Consider the following 20465-nt stretch of genomic DNA (forward strand, 5'->3'; position numbering starts at 1 on the left):
ATAATGAGATTCAAGCGTTTAGACATTTAAAGGTTTAAAAATTTATACGAATCAGTCAAATTTTCATTTTCCACCACCTATACGAAACATGCCAGGCCACATCGCAAAACAACAAACAAAAAAACAAACGAATTCAAGCCACAAACAGACATGTGCTTTATGGCAGATTCGAATCCCCTATATAAGTGACAAGTTCATCATGTAGACAATGCATTTTTATAGAGAGTAAAGATAAGAGAGTTCGGAAACAATGAGGCTTTAATCATGCAACAGATCAGGACTAGGAAGGCTGGAAACTAAAATTATACTGAGCGGTCAATATCGATAAAATAAAAGTTCAAAATAGGGATAGAATCCTTTTTAATATACAGTGTATAGAAAATTCACAAAAAAATACCAGATATTTCGGTCACATATACAGTGACCGTCATCAGTAGTAAAACTGTACTACTGATGACGGTAAACTGTATATGTGACCGAAATATCTGGTATTTTTTTGTGAATTTTCTATACACTGTCTATTAAAAAGAATTCTATCCCTATTTTGAACTTTTATTTTATCGTCATGGAAAGGCAGTGTGGTCTCCAAAATTATCTAAGCGGTCAATATAGTACTAACAGTGAGTACATCGTGATCAGAATCTTAATGGTTCAAAATTTTGTCAATTCTTTATATTTAATATCTTAACCTATAGTGAAATATATCCTAATTCAACAAAAAAAAGAAGTAAGACTCAGCCATTTTAAGATGGTGCAAGCTCACTGCAGCGTTTATCCGCTTGAAATCGACACATTGGCAAACACTAGGGATTATATGTTACTTTAAATTATCTAACGCAAACTTAATCTGAAAACTCCTACTTTTTTTCTTCTCTTTTCGGTCATCTAGTAAAACTATTTTTGGGACTTGGTTTTTGTGCATTCCGAGAACACGTCCCTACAACCTAAACATTACACAGTATGGGTACAAACCACTTTACTCGTAAAGAGTATGATTATCCCGTCACTAAAATCCCCTCATATTACGTGACACTGTAGCCAAAGGAGTTTGATTATGAAATGAGCGGTTTAATTACAAAATTTTGTCAACATGACTAAGCAAATATAGACAACAAAGGGGAGCGATGAAGATCGTGCACTCCTGGTTTGGCAAATAACTTCTACTTGGCAAATAACTTCTTGGCAACTATTAAGGGAAAATAACTTCTCATCATGAGCTACGTTGGGCCAATAAAACTTTCCACGGCTAAAATTAGGACCGTTAAAGTAAGCTTCAACTTCTTACTTTTGTTTCATTTCTCCTTATAGGGCTTATATGGGAATAAATGGTCGCGAGTCACATTTTGCAACAAACTGCTTTATTTTTCAAATTCTATTAGAAGTGAATCAGTCAAGGTCTATCACGCCTTAAGAGTTAGGGGTATAGGAAATAGGAACATCAAAACACTTGCCCAGATCATAATTCGGCTTAAATATCCATCATTAAAAGTTTGATTTGCGCAGTAAAGAAATTTTTCAAGTATGGGAACAAAAATAGAGCTAGCCAGTTTTGCTACTGATGTATTCAGATACAAAATAGATATTGTAGTAATAAAATAATAAAAAAAGCAACTGAGACAGAAAGCACAAAATACCTTTGCATCAGATTTTTTCTTGGCCTTCTTCCAATTTTGTGCCAAATAAATATCATCGGATACTTCACTAATCGGAGTTTCAACCGTCGTAGCTTTTATTGCCCTAGAACAGCGAGAAGAGTAGGTAGATAAAAGACAAATATTACAATAAATCCATAGAAATAGTAAAAAAAAAAAGGATCAACTTATTTTGCAAATAACCCAGGTTTGTAAATGTCCTTATACTACTATTAGCGAAAACTGTAGAATGTTACAGACTTCAAACAACAATATATGGGTTGAATACACCTAATGCCACCTATGAACAACTTTGGCGAAATCCCAAGGTCCTTTGGGCCTGTAACTATCTTCTCGAAATCATAAAGTATAGCGATTTTTTGTATAAATTGATTGCTATCTATTTTTTTCAAATATGCCTCCACCAAACTTGCCTTGAAATAGCGCTCAGTATATGTGCCTGATTATTACTAGTGTTAACTAAAAATAAAAAGCTTAATCTTTCTACTAATAGCATGAAATATGCTCAAATAAGCGGAACTTAAGCATAGTCCAAGCATTGCTTGGGTTTGAAAGATTCGTTTCGACGAGTTATCCAGAATAAAAACAAATGAAGTGCAAATAGTTATAAGCACGGCACAGAATTTCTATTAAAAATAAACAAAATTAAATTGCGAAAAAGAACCCCCCTCACAAGATGTTAAAAATTGCTATGTCCATACTGTTCAAACCATCTCGGTAGAAAAAAAAATCCTCACCAGTCTAAATTTAAAAGTACTCGCTCAGAAAGTAAAAATTCAAGCTGTCCGCAAATCACTACTGTCAAGCCTAAAATCCGTATTTGATATTTTTACACCTGTGAGATGATTACCAAAATTGTTTGCTACGCTGTTTACAAAGGGAGGTACAGCATGGGCAATCAGGAGTGCCAAGTCTCGAATATGAAGGGGAAAGGCGCAAAATTTATTTTTAAACTCAGTTGGGGGGGGGGGGGGCAATATTGTTGTTTTTTCAACGAAAACATCAAAACATTTTCAAAATACCGAGTGGGGGGGGGGGTCTAAGGTGAATTACCCCCCCCTCAATTGACGCCCCTGGTGGCGATTTAGACTATGACGATCAAAGGGTGATGAAAATACATTGCCCTGCTGGTCCTCTCTTTGATAACAACTTAGCATACGTTTTTGTCAATTATTTCAGAAGCGACAATATATATGATACAGCCTTTAAACAGTGGCGTAATTTCTTCAAAATCCCGGGCGTCAGGGGGGGGCAAATTTGGAGCCAATTTTCCCAATTCAAGCAAAAATGACAGTTAAAATTGAAAAATGAGTCATATATTACGATAAAGGCATAGATATACTGAAGAAAACTGACCTGTTTCTGGTGATACTTGAATTATGCAGGCTTATCTTAATTTGGACAAGATTTTTTGCAGAAACTAAATTTCAGCTGGCGTGGGGGGGCAAACTGAGGTCTGGGGGGGGGGGGGGGAATTTGGTCTGGAGGGGTCAGTTGTCCCCTCTGCTCCATAGCAAATTACGCCCCTGTCTTTAATCTTGACAGCAACAAAATTCAGATTGAAGCTAGTATTAGGAAAGCAGATGAAAAGAGAAATACTCCTTGGGTTTTCAATTTCGTAAAAGAAAAAAGAAAATGGGGACGTCTATTAATTTGTTGCTTTTAATCCAAAGTTTCTCATTTTATTTATTTTTAGAATCTATCTTAACTTCCCCTATGTGCATATATGTCTAAGCACGGTTTAAAAACTTTGATCAGAGGAAACTGAAGAAGCTTGCAAAAAATATCGTAGCCAAACCGACTGACAGGTACATGCGCAGCAATTTATTTTAGGGCGGGAGAAAACGAAAAAAAGACGAATTATGTCATTAAGAAAATTGCAAAAACACTATTATTTAGGAAGAAAAATGGGCACGTAGTCCAAACAAAATAGACCACATATTAAGTCTTTAAATAAAAAAAGAGAAGATATTCGACAGTTTTCAGTCATCAACGTTAAGCGCTGAAGTACGGCTAGATGCACTGCATCTAACCAACACTATCAAGTCTCATTAGTGTTGTGTTTTTTTTTATCCTTATTTAGTAGTCCAATTTTTACACCCAGGAGTTCACAGTGGATAGAACTTTATTGTTTTCAATCGATTTATCTTAATAATTAAAAAAAAACTTTCTAAAAAGAAGTTTTTCAAATAGAAGTAAAGGCTATTTTAAACTTAAGATCATCAGATACAAATACCTGCTAAAATTCAAAGTCAAAACGACCAGAAATTACTATTAAAGAATAAATGAAACGAACAGAAAACGAACAAAACGAACATAAATTAAATAAACAATTATTGTAGACAAACATACAATAGATACTAATATAAATCAAGCTAGAAACGAACAAAAATCACTACAAACAAGAGTTTAGGTTCCTTCTCTCACTCGTGTTTCACAAGAGTTTCCTTCTCTCACTGTAAAAGGTTAAAAGCTCCTCGTCATTGGCGCTTTGCTGGAAACGAATTATACTACCAATATTTTCTTTTGTACTTAAAATTGAAATAAACATTAAAAATACAGTTTAACTTATTAGTTTTTTCTAAGAGTGTTCAAGACTACAAGTGTTCAAGAGTTTGGATACTGCCCCCTTCCTTAACTGTAAAAACCTAAAGCCTACTGCGTCATTGGTGCTTTACTGAAACCGAATTATATTACAGATATTTTCTTTTCCAGTTCTTACAGCATTGAAAATGAAATAAAATTACAATGAAATAAAATTCACTGATGGATCTTTTAACAATTAATATCATTATGTTTCAAATATTCAATTTGATTTTGCTTATACTTTCCAAGACTGTTCAAGACACATATAGTTTTCAGTAAAGCGCCAATGTTATTTTTGTTCGTATCAAGCTTGATTTGCATATTCAATTAAAGTTTAACTCGTTTTAAGATTTATTTATTCATTTATATTAGTATCTATTGTAGGTTTGTTTACATTGATTGTTTATTTAATTTCTGTTCGTTTTGGGTTTCATTTATACTTCAATAGCAAATTATTTTTTTCCATTTTAATCTTGATTTGCATATTCAATTTAAGCACTACTCTCTTTACGATTTATTTATTCATTTATATTATTACTTGTTGTATGTTCTTTTGCTATGTTTGTTTATTTAATTTCTGTTTGTTTTGGGGTTCATTTATTCTTTAATAGCAATTTCTGGTCGTTTTGACTTTGAATTTTAGCAGGTATTTGTATCTACTGATCTTAAGTTTAAAATGGCCTTTACTTTTCTTTGAAAGACTTCTTTTTCAGAAAGTTTTTTTTAAATTAATTTTTGTTCGTTTTTGATTGCAAAACTATCAAGTTTTCAAAAATTCCTTATAACAAAATCAAGCTTTTTCAAATGTTCATCAAAGTATCAAAACTAGTATCAAAGTAACAATATGAAAGTAAAAAAATAAAAAAAGTAAAGAAAGCATCAAAGTAAACAAGGTGTCAAAGTAACAATAAGCAACTTGAATAACTTACAGCCCTTGCACCGTAAATCAAAGTTGTCACGTAAATCAATAAATCCAAGTATTGAACTAAAAAAAAGTTTCAAAGTAACAAAAAGCAAGTTCCGTAACTCAGAGCCATTTCCCCGGGGTTGGGGGGAGGGGTTCATCTCCGGAAATATAGTTATTTGGCCTTTGAACTTTTGACCAACAGAACAGGAACAGAACAGGACCAACAGAAATTAATTCCTATTATAGTTAAAACTCAAAAAGACCAGAAGTGAATGTCTACACTGAAAGACGCCTGTCCCCGGGCCCTGGGGGGTTGTGTCGACCCAGGAGTTTTAATATCTGATGTTTGAACTATTTTTAACAAAATGACCATCTCAAAATTTTTATCGGATGGGTTTGGGGAGGCATGGAGGGGGAGGGGCTAGTTGCCCTTCGATCTCTTTTAACTCTGAAAAATTGAACTAGAACTTTTAATTTCCAAACAAATGAGCCCTCTCTGAAGTATATACGCGCATCCCTTCTATAAGAACCATATATACCTCCAGGGCATAACTAACAACACCTGCCCCTGGGCCCTGGGGGTTTGTGTCGACACTGCAGTTTTTATTATCAGATGTTTGAACTATTTAAAAAAAAAATGGTTATCTCAAAAATTCTATCCAAAATTTTTGGGCTTGGGGGGGGGGGGTGACAGGAGGGGGGGAAGTTGCCCTTGGATCTCTTTTGATTCTTAAAAAGTGAACTACAACTCTGAGTTTCCAATCGAATGAATCCTCTCTGAAGTTTATACGAGCATCCGTTCCATAAGATACATGAATGCCCCCAGGTCAGAACTTACAACGACTTCCTCCGGGCCCTTGAGGGGGGGGGGGTTGACACCAGAGTTTTTGTTATCTCACTTTTTAACTATTTTTAACAAAATAAATAGCTATCTCAAAAATTTTACCTGATGCATTTGGGGACCAAGCGTGTGGAGGGGGGGGGGTTAAGTTGCCCTCCGATCTCTTTTGACTCTTAAAAAGTGAACAAGAACTTTCACACAAATTAGCCCTCTCTGAAGTATATATGAGCATCCCTTCCATAAGAACCATATATCACCCCAGGGCATAACTTACAACGCCTGCCCCCGGGCCCTGGGGGGTTTGTGTCGACACGAGAGTTTTTGTTATCTAACCTTTCAGCTATTTTTAACAGATGGCTATCTAAAATCTTCATTTGATGCATTTGGGAAAAAAAGGGCGTGGAGGGAGGGGCTACTTGCCGTCGATCTCTTTTGACTCTAAAAAGTAAACTAGAACTTTCACATTCGAATCAAATGAGCCCTCTCTGAAGCTTATACGAGCATCCCCTCCACATGAACCATATACACCACCAAGGTATAACTTTCAACGCCTGCCCCTAGGCCCTGGGAGGTTGTGTTGACACAGGAAATTTTGTCATCTGACCCTTGAACTATTTTTGACAAAATGGTTATCTCAAAGTTTTATCTGATGCACTTGGGGGAAAAAGGGCGTGGGGGGAGGCTAGCTGCCCTCCGATCACTTTTGACTCTTAAAAAGTGAACTATAACTTTCAATTTCCAAACAAATGAGCCCTCTCTGAATCTTATACGAGCATCCCTTCCATAAGAACCATATATGGCCCCAGGGAATAACTTAAACCGTCTGTCCCCCAGGCCCTGGGGGCTTGTGTCGACACAGGAGCTTTTGTTATCTGATATTTGAACTTTTTTTTTAATGGCTATCTCAAATTTTTATCGGATGTATTCGTGTGGTAATGTACGGGTGTCACCACTTATTGGTGCAAAAATGTTGTAAGACAACTTACTGGAGGGGAAAGCCCCTGGCGACGCCAAATATTATAATGAAATACCCGCGCTTACCACAACGGTTCTCTAAATATAAGGTGTGTTAGTACCCAGTTTACAATATACCCTGCCCCAGGGTATGATAACGTGATCGAACGGTCAAAGGACCAACCATTAAGGCCAAGGGTACCCACTCTGGGTTAACACTATCTCCTTGGAGGTAACAAATCCCCCTGTCAACATAATAATGACAGTATCTCGTAACTCTGTTCCTACTTTGTCTGGGTTCCTGGAAAAATTAGTCTACACAGCTGTAGAAAATATCTTACTTATAATCTTCCAAAGGTCACACACATATAACAAAAAGAATAGACTTCCCCAACCGGGGTCTCAATGCAGACTAACTCAAAAATAATATTCGTTCTGTACAACAAATTTGCATAGGGGTGGACCTTCACTTGGTCCTAGTCAATCCTCTCAATTCCCATTCAAAATCTATTCTACTTTTTCTTAACTTTATCTTTCAATGGCTCAAACGACGAAGACCAAAATAGAATTTACTTCAAAGCTTACTTATTGCAAAAGAGTCTAGCTTAGCAACCAGAATTCAACTTAGGATTAAAAATTATCTTATAGGCGAATGTAATTACAGAAAAGAAAATGGGTCATTTATCTGAAAAGAAAAGAAACAGGGGCGGAACCCCAACAGGACGGGTTTAGGGGAAAAGGGCCTGGGGGGAGAGCTAGTTTCCCTTGGATCTATTTAATTGTTAAAAAGCGAACTAGAACTTTCAATTTCCAAAAAGATGAGCCCTCTCTGAAGTTTATACGAGCATCCCTTCTATAAGAGCCATATATACCCCCAGGGCATAGCTTACAACGACTTCACCGGGCGCTGGGAGGATATGTCGACACCAAAGCTTTTGTTATCTGACCCTTTAACCATTTTTAACAAAATAGCTATCGCAAAAGTTTTACCCGGTGCATTTGGAAAAAAGGGCGTGGATGGGGGGGGGGGGGGGGCTAGTTGCCCCCTGATCTCTTTTGACCCTTAAAAGGTGAACAAGAACTATCACTTTCCAAAAAATTTGCCGTCTCTGAAGTATATACGAGAATCCCTTCCAAAAGAACCATATATGCCCCCTAGGTATAACTTACAACGCCTGCCCCCGGACCCTGGGGGTTTTGTCGACGTCAGGGTTTTTATTATCTAACCTTTTAACTATTCGTAACAAAATGGCTATCTCAAAATTTTTATCTGATGCATTTGGAGAAAAGGGGGGTGGCGGGAAGGGCTAATTGTCCTCCGATCTATTTTGACTCTAAAATAGTGAACTGGAACTTTTAATTTCCAATCAAATGAGCCCTCTCTGAAGTTTTTACGAGCTCCTCTTCTATAAGAACCATATTTACACCCAAGGCATAACTTACAACGCCTGCCCACGGGCCCTGGGGGCTTGTGTCGATCCCGGAGTTTTTATTATATGATCTTTGAACTACTGTTAACAAAACGGCTACCTCAAAATTTGTATCGGGCGTGGGGGGCTAGTTGCCCTCCGATCACTTTTGACTCTTAAAAAGGACACTAGAACTCTCGACTTCCAATCGAATGAGCCCCCTTTGAAGCTTACAAGACGACCCCTTCCATATGAAGTGTCGCTGGGAAAAAAATGACAATAATAAATAATAAAACATTAGAGCCGTGTGGTCTTTACAATAGGCAACGCTATAGCGTTGCCTCTGATAACTTGGTATTAAGATAAAATACTCGTTTTTCTATAAGATGTTCGTCTGATTCAAGCAAAGACACCCTAACGCTCAAAAGGAAAGAAAACGACACTTGGTTCGTGGTTGGAAGAGATATTAGAGGCGATAAGAAATTCGCAAATAAGTGGCAGGAGAATATATAATGTAAAACTAAATGGACAAAAGTGAACCGAAAACCCAACTAATGTATTTTGGTCTTGGACAACGGTCGGATCTTATGAAGTTGAAAACATCTTTTGATGTTTTCAATCTAATCTTTTACGATTAGATCATAAAGAAAGACTTTCGGTTTTATCAGTTAAATATATCTTATTCCTCTACGTGTCTAACTAAGATAGATACAAATCTTACTTGTGTCTTAAAGCATAAGGGTGGAAAAGGTGTGTGTTTCTCATAGTCTTGTCTAGGAATCTGCGTGGGGGAGATAAAGGAAAAAGTAAAAGAAAAAAGTTAAAGGAAATTAAAAGAGGAGCTCAAAATGGACATTCAGGGAAGGTACAGGGAAATTCAAGGCAAACATGTTAAAAGTCTGGAGATGTGGAACTTGCATTGATTTTCTGGAACTTACAAAAATTTGGAGTCTTATATTCAAAGGAGGGGGGGGTATTTTCCGCAGGGAGATATTTTTCAAGGGGGTATTTTCCGCGGAGGGGGGGGGGGAACACCGGCAGCCATTTATAATATATGTGTTAATATGCTATAAAGTCCCATCCCTACATATATTGATAACTTGGAACTATGTTTTTATAGCTGATCTTCGGGCCGCTTCAAGAGGCATAGCTTAAGGAACCTCAGTTCTAGAAAGATAAACGGAGGGAAACGTGTTGCTTATATATTGTTAGTTTCGGGGCTTTATTAAAACACAGTCCATATATTAAAATACCATTAACTCATGGCTGAGTCTCTGAATGGCTCAATAGTAATTCTGACAGAAAGTCTGAAATAAAGAATCTATGGCATTACTTTCAATATGATAAAACATTTCCTCACCTTGGGATTTGGGAACTTGAAGGTGGCTGGACTTTCATTGGGCTTCCTGAATGAGTGGCCAACGCCGAATCGTTTTCCATTGGCATTGCATGGGGGGACATCGGCGACGGCGCTTCCGAGAGCTGCAAAGTCATCTTGTTTTCTTCTGGATCAAATCTCAGTCCAAAAACTGTTCCAATTGGTACTGGATTATTTTGTACTTCAGTCGTTTTCACAGAGGAATTTTTCAGCACAGGGGATTTGACAGTTTTTCTTAAAAGATTCGTTAATATGTCATTCACATTTTTCATTTCTTCGTAAGTCAGTTCATTATCAGGTGAACAAGGATCGTCACTTGGTCGAAAAGGAAATATAAAATCTCGTTCTTTCACATTTGATTCGATGCTTTTCCCAGAGTTTTTTACTTTCTCACTATCCCTTTTCAGTCTCCAACTAGCAACTGGGATTTTCGAAGGTTTTGGAGTCGGGATTTGAGTATTTTCACCAGGACAAGATAAAGGGGTTTTGTCATCATCACTGTTTCTATCATTAAAAAACTCAAAACTTGCACAACTTTCCCCGGTATAGGATTTTAAAGTGTTTACAGGTAAAGGACTAATACAGCTAGTTTCAGATCCCCCGTGAAAGTATATTGCTTGCTCTTTATTTCCGAACCAAATTTTTGGGCCATCAGTTTGGTCTTTAGGAGTCTCTTTGGATGCACTTTCAGAAGAGCTATCAGGTCCCAAATCAGATCTCAGGTTTGAAAGACTCAGGGGACCAAGCTCTTGCCGGTTCGAGATTCCTTCCCAATCGAGTTTCCCTCTGGTATCAGGATAAATGTATTTTGAGCTTGGCTTCTTCCCTGGATAAGGAACAGGACTATCAACATCAGTCCGACTTGGATCAGACCTCGTATAGCTTTCATCAGAGGAACTATCACCAGTTTCAGATCTGTTTAGACTGCTAATATCTTCAGCTGAACTATGCAAACGAGGGATATCAGACCTCCGTAGAGGCCCAATAAGATTTTCATCTGAGCGGTGTCGAAACTGATGGGGTCGACATGGATTCACTATATCGAATTTACTATCTCTTTGACTATGACCAGGCATTGAATTACTAGTTTTGGGTGGCAAGTGACCACTTCCTGACCAAGGTAACATATATTCGTCTTCTTCTATAGGAGGTTGAACTTTTAATCTTAAAGGTGAGTCTTTATCAGATTCACTCCCAATAGGACTTAGTCCTTTGTGGAAGGAGTCGATAGGAGGTGCCCTCATTTGCAGTGGTTCTTCTCGCCTTCTAATAGGGTTATAAACTGGTCTTATGGGGAGATCTAAGTCACTTTTATTTTTAATAGGCTGTACAAAAGAAGTTTCCCGAATGTCTCTGGGCCGGGGAGGTGTCCTTGTTTTAATCAGCTTCTTCGGAGGAGTTTTCGAATTTCTTTTATAATGCTGCTCGCTTAAACTTCCGTTTCTGCTCTGTGAATTATTTGCACTAGAATCACAAGATCGAAATGAGTTGTGCGCACTTTGATCAGAATGGCATCTTGGAGCACTTGGAGGCGGCGGTGGGGGTGGCGGAGGGGGGCAAAATTGTCTAAGAGGTGGCTGTACAAAGTGGTATTGTCGCATTTGCTGATGTACAAGAGCAAGAGGTGTAGGGATTCCACCGTAGAATTGCAGCACACCTAAAACAGGTTTGTTAGTTACACAATAGCACACAAGCACTAAAAACAGTATATTAAACTGCAACCTAAGCGGACGAACAAAAAAGTTGTGCTACACAAGATTACTTGAAACATATATTGTGATTATATCGTGGTATGTCACATACTAGGTCGTCTTTTATAAACCACAGAGATAAAGATTTTGGTAGAATTTAATCAAGGGATTCTTCAAATGCAGCATTTACGCAACGGCAAATGGTCAAAAAGGAAAAAATTCATATTCTACTAAAAAAATAATGGCTTCCCTGTGAAGGTTTTAGTGATTTTGGGAAGCAGCATTTTATTAGCATTTGAATCTTTATGAACAAAAATCGTTGCCAAATTAAAAATTATTCATTTTGCTTATTTACTTTTGCTGTTCAACGAGGCAACGCTGACAGAAATGTGACATCGCCCTATGATTATAATTTTCAGACAACCATAAGAAGAATCTTACAAAACCATGGTTTTCAGGTATGACTAGATCTAAATGGGTCTAAGGAGAAAAATGTTTTTATTTTGATGTCCTTGGTACTTAATTTCAGAAATTTCAAAAATTCTGAAACGTATCTGAAAAGCGTTATTTCTAACTGATTCACAAGATTTTTAGCAGTTTCTCCCAAATAAATCGTCGCGATTTCTCATATGCAGTAAAACTTGTAATATAATGAATTTATTATTACCAAATGCAGTAAGTATTCCAAAGTTTGTTTATATACTTATACTTATACTTTTAACAATAACCATTTTGCTTGCGTATATAGGACCAAACAGGTTTTTCTGGTAGGTAATTCTATTCTACAGGGTCATTACATCTTTGCCAAGAGATTTACGTAATTAATTAAACCTGTATTATAAAACCAGCGCGTCTTGTTTCGAGTTTTAACGGACAAGTTTTTTTGAAAAGCAGACAGTTTTTTTTTGTTTAGCATTTGCAAAAAAGGGGTAATTAGTGATTGGAAAAATTTTTAATGCTTTTACAAACGGAGATGTTTCATTAACCTTTGCAAAAAAAGAGGTAATGGGATTTGCAAATTGTAGGAGATGCCATGATTATGTACTGTATAATGCACAAGTGATGTTTTGGAGCGTATTGTCAATTTAACGAGAAATGACTGAAAAGTATTTTGAGGGAGATGGGTCGTATGAGAGTTCAGTTAAAGGGGGTACAGTTACACGGGGGTTTCGGTTATACAGGGGTTCAGTAACCAGGGGGTTCAGGTGCACGGGGGTTGAGTTAAATTGGGATTGAGTTCCACGAGAGTAGTGCTTTGTCGTGGTATAGATCGTCACAGTTACATTCTCTTGATCTTTCAAAGTTCACTTTGATGTTAGTTACATGGGGGGTTCAGTTGCACGGGGGTTGAGTTAAATGGGACTTGAGTTCCACGAGAGTAGTGCTTTGTCGTGGTATCTTTTAAAAGAGCTTTAAGGGGTTTGAGAGACTCAGTTGCCTGATTCCGTGTGGTTTTTCTTTTCATGGTGGTCATTAAAAACGAAATTTTTGTGTTAAAAATAAGTAGTTTTTGTATCTTTTAAAAGAGCTTTAAGAGGTTTGAGAGACTCAGTTGCCCGATTCCGTGTGGTTTTTCTTTACTTGGTGGTCATTTGTTGTATCTTTTAAAAGAGCTTTACGGGGTTTGAGAGTCTCAGTTGACTGATTCCGTGTGGTTTGTCTTTAATTGGTGGTCATTAAAATCGAAATTTTTTTGTTAAATAAGTAGTTTTTGTATCTTTTAAAAGAGCTTTAAGGGGTTTGAGAGACTCAAATGCCTGATTCCGTGTGGTTTTTCTTTACATGGTGGTCAATAAAAAAGAAATTTTTGTGTTAAAAATAAGTAGTTTTTGTATCTTTTAAAAGATATTTAAGGGGTTTGAGAGACTCAGTTGCCTGATTCCGTGTGGTTTTTGTTTAATTGGTGGTCATTTGTTTTATCTTTTAAAAGAGATTTACAGGGTTTGAGAGACTCATTTGACTAATTCCTTGTGTTTTTCGTTTACTTGTTGGTAATTAATAACTAAATTTTTTTTTTAAATAAGTAGTTTTTGTATCTTTTAAAAGAGATTTAAGGTGTTTGAGAGACTCAGTTGTCTGATTCCGTGTGGTTTTTCTATTCATGGTGGTCATTAAAAACGAAATTTTTGTGTTAAATAAGTAGTTTTTGTATCTTTTAAAAGAGCTTTAACGGGTTTGAGAGACTCAGTTGCCTTATTCCGTGTTGTTTTGCTTTACTTGGTGATCATTTGTAGTAAATTTTAAAAGTTATTTACAGGGTTTGAGAGTCTCAGTTGCCTAATTCCGTGTGGTTTTTCTTTACTTGGTGGTCATTAAAAACGAAATTTTTGTGTTAAATAAGTAGTTTTTGTATCTTTTAAAAGAGCTTTACGGGGTTTGAGAGACTCAGTTGCCTGATTCCGTGTGGTTTTTCCAAACGAGCGTGCGCGCACGCTCGTTTGGAAAGGTGCCAAGGAAAGGCATGCAAATAGCATGTAGTTTCAAAACGTGTTTATTACTTACTTACAAATATTTTCATAATTTCTTGAATGAATTGTACTCTATGCTTGTCCCTGCTTACAATTTTTTTCATAGTTTCTTAAATGAAGTTTCTGCATTGTGTATCCAAGAGGTGACTTCAGGAAAGAGTTTGTTACTTGCTTACAATAGAACCATTCTAGGGAACAAGGGCGGTTTAAGCTTAAAGATATTTATTTATGAAATGTATTAACATATTTTTTTTTTTAGAAAGAAAAAAAAACAACAACAAATGTTTACATACAAATATTAATTAGAGTTCATTCTTAAACATCCACAAATGATTGTCCTATGATATATAATAGTTTTTAACATGTCTTATGGATTTATCACGATCAGGTATGTTCTTAGGTATCCACTGTGCGAAGAACCTAACCTCGTCTTCAGGACGGTGATAACCCCCTTCAAATTTAGGACACTTAAACTCTTCTACATTGAAAAGTGGAATCCTAGGGTCACACTTTTGAATTAACACTTTATCTGTAGGTACATTGCCCTTTACGTAGAGTGCTTCAACTCCGAAAAAGCTGCAAATTTCACTGACTTCCTCCTGGACATTTCTCAGTTCCTGACCAGTGTTATTAAGTGGTGTAATCACTCTATCATAGAATCCCAGTCTGTTTATACAACGTAATGTAGTACTCCACAAGCTTTTATCATACTCAAACAGATTATAGTTCACTAACCAATGATAACAGTCAATTTCTTCGAGATCCATAGACAATAATAAAAAAGCACATTCGAATATAACACCACAAGATGATTTTTTCAAACTGATAAATTCGGTGTCATACAGTCCTATCATCTTGGAGGCTATTAATGTAGTTATTAATTAGAGAAATACTTCATCAAACTTTTATACCTTCGCTCAAGGTTGAACGGAGTTATGAATAGTGAGATGAGTCTTAAAACCATCTGAATTCATTGTGGGGAGGAGTCATTGAACTTTCGGTAACTGATAAATTCTGTGTCATACTGTCCTATCATCTTGGAAGTTATTAATGTAGTTGTTAAGTAGAAAAATACTTCATCAAACTTTTATATCCTCGATCAAGATTGAATGGAGTTATGGCTAGGGGGACGAGTCCTAAAACCATCTGAATTCATTGAGATGAGGAGTCATAAAACCCTCCAGGAACCCAACACCCATGAAGATCTAAAAAACTATGTCTGAAAACCTAAACAGATAATTAACTATTTTAATTCATGATTTCAGGCACATAAAACCACAAAATAATAAAGTTAACTTCTCAGCTAACTATTCATCCCAAACTAGAAGTTTCAAACAACAAACGCCTATGAGAGACTAAGAATCATAGCTCTGAAAAGTCCTAAAAGCAAACTACACATCCCAACAAACCCCTTAAAGCTCTTTTAAAAGATACAAAAAAACTACTTATTTAACACAAAAATTTCGTTTTTAAAAGATACAAAAACTACTTATTTAACACAAAAATTTCGTTTTTAATGACCATCAAGTAAAAAAAACCACACGGAATCCGGCAACTGAGTCTCTCAATCCCCATAAAGCTCTTTTAAAAGATACAAAAACTACTTATTTAACACAAAAATTTGTTTTTCATGACTACCAAGTAAAGAAAAACCACACGGAATCAGGCAACTGAGTCTCTCAAACCCCTTAAAGCTCTTTTAAAAGATACAAAAACTACTTATTTAACAAAAAAATTTCGTTTTTAATAACCACCAAGTAAAGAAAAACCACAAGGAATAAGGCAACTGAGTCTCTCAAACCCATTAAATCTCTATTAAAAGATACAAAATCTACTTATTTATCAAAAAAATTTCTTTTTTTATGACCAACAATTAAAGAAAAACAACACGGAATTAGGCAACTGAGTCTCTCAAACCCCGTAAAGCTCTTTTAAAAGATACAAAAACTACTTATTTAACACAAAAATTTCGTTTTTAATGACCACTAAGTAAAGAAAAATCACACGGAATCAGGCAACTGAGTCTCTCAAACCCCTTAAAGCTCTTTTAAAAGATACAAAAACTACTTATTTATCACAAAAATTTCGTTTTTAATGACCACCAAGTAAAGAAAAACCACACGAATCAGGCAACTGAGTCTCTCAAACCCCTTAAAGCTCTTTTAAGATACAAAAACTACTTATTTATAACAAAAATTTCTTTTTTAATGACCACCAAGTAAAGAAAAACCACACGGAATCAGGCAACTGAGTCTCTCAACCCCCTTAAAGATATTATAAAATACAAAAAAACTAATGATTTCTTACTAAAATTTCTTTTTTTATGACCAACATGTTAAGATAAACCACACGGAATCAGGCAACTGAGTCTCTCAAACCCCTTTAAGCTCTTTTAAAAGATACAAAAACTACTTATTTAACAAAAAAATTTCGTTTTTAATGACCATCAAGTAAAGAAAAAACACACGGAATTAGGCAACTGAGTCTCTCAAACCCCTTAAAGCTCTTTTAAAAGATACAAAAACTACTTATTTAACAAAAAAATTTCGTTTTTAATCACCACTAAGAAAAGGAAAACCACATGAAATCAGGCAACTGAGTCTCAAACCCGGTAAAGCTCTTTTAAAATATAAAAAAAATGAAAAAAAGCTACAGAAACAATAAAATGAATCAGTCACATGAGTCTCTCAAACTCCTTAAAGCTCTTTTAAAAGATACAAAAACTACTTATTTAACACAAAAATTTTATTTTAAATGACCACCAAGTAAAGAAAAATCACACGGAATCAGGCAACTGAGTCTCTCAAACCCTGTAAAGCTCTTTTAAAAGATAAATCAAATGACCACCAAGTAAAGAAAAACCACGAGGAATCAGGCAACTGAGCCTCTCAAACCCCTTAAAGCTCTTTTAAAAGATACAAAAACTACTTATTTAACACACAAATTTCGTTTTTAATGACCACCATGAAAAGAACCACCACCCGGAAACAGGCAACGGAGTCTCTACAACCCCAAAAACATCTTTTAATAGATACCAACAAGACTTATTGATCACTCACTTTTTAATTTTAATGACTACCACGTAAAGGAAAATCAAACGGAATCAGGCAACTGAGACTCTCAAACCCCGTAAAGCTCTTTTAAAAGATAAAACTAATGACCACCAAGAAAAGAAAAAATACATGGAATCAGGCAACTGAGTCTCTCAAACCCCTTTAAGCTCTTTTAAAAGATACAAAAACTACTGATTTTTAACACAAAAATTTTGTTTTTAATGACCACCAAGTAAACAAAAATCTCACGGAATCCGTCATCTGATACTATCAACCCAATTAAATAACTATTAAAATATACAAAAACTAATGATTTAAAACCAAAATTTATTTTTTAATGACTGCCAAGTAAAGAAAAACCACACGGAATCAGGCAACTGAGTCTCTCAAACCCCGTAAAGCTCTTTTAAAAGATACAAAAACTACTTATTTAACACAAAAATTTCGTTTTTAATGACTACCAAGTAAAGAAAAATCACACGGAATTAGGCAACTGAGTCTCTCAAACCCCGAAAAGCTATTTTAAAATATACAAAAACTACTTATTTAACAAACAATTTTCGTTTTTAATGTCCACCAAGTTAAGAAAAACCACACGGAATTAGGCAACTGAGTCTCTCCAACCCCTTTAAGCTCTTTTAAAAGATACAAAAACTACTTATTTAACACAAAAATTTCGTTTTTAATGACCATCAAGTAAAGAAAAACCACACGGAATCAGGCAACTGAGTCTCTCAAACCCCTTAAAGCTCTTTTAAAAGATACAAAAACTACTTATTTAACACAAAAATTTCGTTTTTAATCACCACCAAGTAAAGGAAAATCACACGGAATTAGGCAGCTGAGTCTCTCAAACCCTGTAAAGCTCTTTTAAAAGATACAACAAATGACCACCAACTAAAGAAAAACCACACGGAATCAGGCAACAGAGTGTCTCAAACCCGTTAAAGCTCTTTTAAAAGATACAAAAACTAATTATTTAAAACAAAAATTTCTTTTTTAATGACCACCATTAATAGAAAAACCACACGGAATCAGGCAACTGAGTCTCTAAAACCGATTAAAGCTCTTTTATAAGATACAAAATATATTGATTGTACACTAAACGTTCGTTTTTAATGACCACAAATTAAATGAAAACCAAATGGAATCAGTCAACTGAGTCTCTCAAACCCTGTAAAGCTCTTTTAAAAGACACAACAAATGACCATAAAGTAAAGAAAAATGACACTGAATCAGGCAACTGAGTCTCTCAAACCCCTTAAAGCTCTTTTAAAAGATACCACGACAAAGCACTACTCTCGTGGAACTCAAGTCCCATTTAACTCAACCCCCGTGCCACTGACCCCCCCATGTAACTAAAATCAAAGTGAACTTTGAAAGATCAAGAGAATGTAACTGTGACAAGCTAAACCACGACAAAGCACTACTCTCGTGGAACTCAATCCCCATTTAACTCACCGCCCGTGCAACTGTCCCCCCGTGTAACTGAACCCCTGTCTACCCGAAACCCCCGTGTAACTGTACCCCCTTTAACTGAACTCTCATGCAACCCATCTCCCTCAAAACACTTTTCAGTCATTTCTCGTTAAATTGACAATACGCTCCAAAACATCACTTGTGTATTATTCAGTACATAATCATGGCATCTCTTCCAATTCGAAAATCCCATTACCGCTTTTTTTTGCAAAGGTTAATCAAACATCCCCGATTGTAAAAGCATTAAAAAATTTTCCAATCACTAATTACCCCTTTTTTGCAAATGCTAAACAAAAAAAAAACTGTCTGCTTTTCAAAAACTTGTCCGTTAAAACTCGAAACAAGACGCGCTGGTTTTATAATACAGGTTTAATTAATTACGTAAATCTCTTGGCAAAGATGTAATGACCCTGTAGAATAGAATACCTACCAGAAAAACCTGTTTGGTCCTATATACGCAAGCAAAATGGTACTTAGCACTCTACTAACAATATCTGGAAAACAAGAAAACTATTAAAAAAAAGAATATAAGTTGATCATCTGAATTCAATTTTCTCGTCTTTTAAGAAAAAACATTTTTCTGTAACTTGGTATCATCGAATTTCTGCGGCCGAGTTGCATAACAGGTTCTCGTGGAGCTAAAACAATGTGAGCCTTTCTTAATACAGCGTTCATTTGGAGAAAAAGACTTGTGTAGCGCTGTCTCATTCCTCTGTTTTTTATTATAATTTTCCGAAATTAATTTTGATTTATTTTTTGTTTTACCTTGTGTAAAACAAACCTTGTGTTTTCTATTTAAACTACATTAATACACCCACATATCCCTCTTCCTATCAGTCAAACAGGAGCCATAAATCGGACATGTTCGCATAAATTTATTTTGGAGGTTAGGGATTAAAAAAAAAGCAAAAATCTCAAGTTAAGAAAAAATATAAATGCTATTGAATGATTTTTCAAAACTTGAAATTATTTTGCTGTGGGAGGCGAAGGGGGTCAAAAAAGGACTCCTCTTCATGCATACCATCCTTAAATCTTATTTCTTATGACCAATAGGAATAGCGTGACAATTTATAAGCTGATTATCCGACTTGTTTCTTATAGTGGATTCATTTTTCCTGTCAATGATTTGCAAGAGCATGCAGGTTAATACGAGTAAGCTACTAGACTATATTACCCTACATTCCCATGTTCAAAGGATTGCATATCCAGCTCAGTCCGATAATTAGTTTTCAAAATAAGCTTGGCTGAAAACGCAGATAGCCCACGAGATGCTTTAGCAAGAAAACTCTAGATTAAGTATAGCGAAATCAAAACAGAAGCGCATAAAAGGTCAAAGGTTCATGATTGGTCAACATGATTGCATATTTACCGATAGTGAAAAAGTAGCAGAAAAACCAAGAAAAAAACTTTCTGGACTTTCTGCATCACTGTGTATAAATAATATAGCAGTAAGATCACGGCTTAGTGATTTTTGGCTAATACATCCTCAGCGCATACAAGCAGCTCCTCCCATTTAATCTGTTATCAGCGATCCAGTGTATATTACCCTGGAACGCGTATTTTGGCAGAAACTTTTTCAAAATACCTTTGAAACCAACTCGGGACTTCGAAACCTACTTGTAATTCCTAAAAACACTTAATAATAACACTGCACTACTAATTACCGATTTTCATGTACGTATTGGAATAAATTAATTTAAAATTAGATTCTTTAAAATTTAGTGTTACAAAGGTGAAGCCATGTTTTGCTTTAAAGAGAAATCTCACTTATCTACCCGTGAAAAAATCGAATGTCGCTTAAGTTTATACTTGTTTATATGTTCTGCGGAGCACTTGCATCCCGGTCCGGCTTTGTATAATAGTTGAGATAGAGAACGCTCATACTGTATTATATTTATATACAGTATTAACCAAACAAGAAGTTTTACAATTAAAAATAAGTATTTTAGACACCTTAATTGGAGGCAAAATTTTTTTTATTTATTTCACATTAAAAAAAGGAATAAGACTATCTGTGTCTCTAACTTAAAAGTATGGTTTACCTAAA

General features: G+C 35.7%; 1 protein-coding gene across 4 annotated transcripts in view; it reads right to left on the minus strand.

Moving 5' to 3' along the window:
• The window catches only part of LOC148952388 (adenylate cyclase 1-like), a 227888-nt gene that overhangs the window by 13780 nt on the left and 193643 nt on the right, over positions 1 to 20465 (minus strand). For all 4 annotated transcript variants that reach the window (XM_089089843.1, XM_089089844.1, XM_089089841.1 and 1 more), the window contains exons 19-20: positions 9710 to 11384; positions 1635 to 1737 (exon numbers count right to left, since the gene is read on the minus strand). In XM_089089843.1, the coding sequence (XP_088945969.1) occupies positions 1635 to 1737; positions 9710 to 11384 (1778 nt within the window). The remainder of the gene's footprint in view (positions 1 to 1634; positions 1738 to 9709; positions 11385 to 20465) is intronic.

The sequence above is a fragment of the Artemia sp. Qi Xiang Cuo genome, chromosome 5, assembly GCF_049724085.1.
Source record: "Artemia sp. Qi Xiang Cuo chromosome 5, ASM4972408v1, whole genome shotgun sequence".
Classification (NCBI taxonomy): Eukaryota; Metazoa; Arthropoda; class Branchiopoda; order Anostraca; family Artemiidae; genus Artemia; species Artemia sp. Qi Xiang Cuo.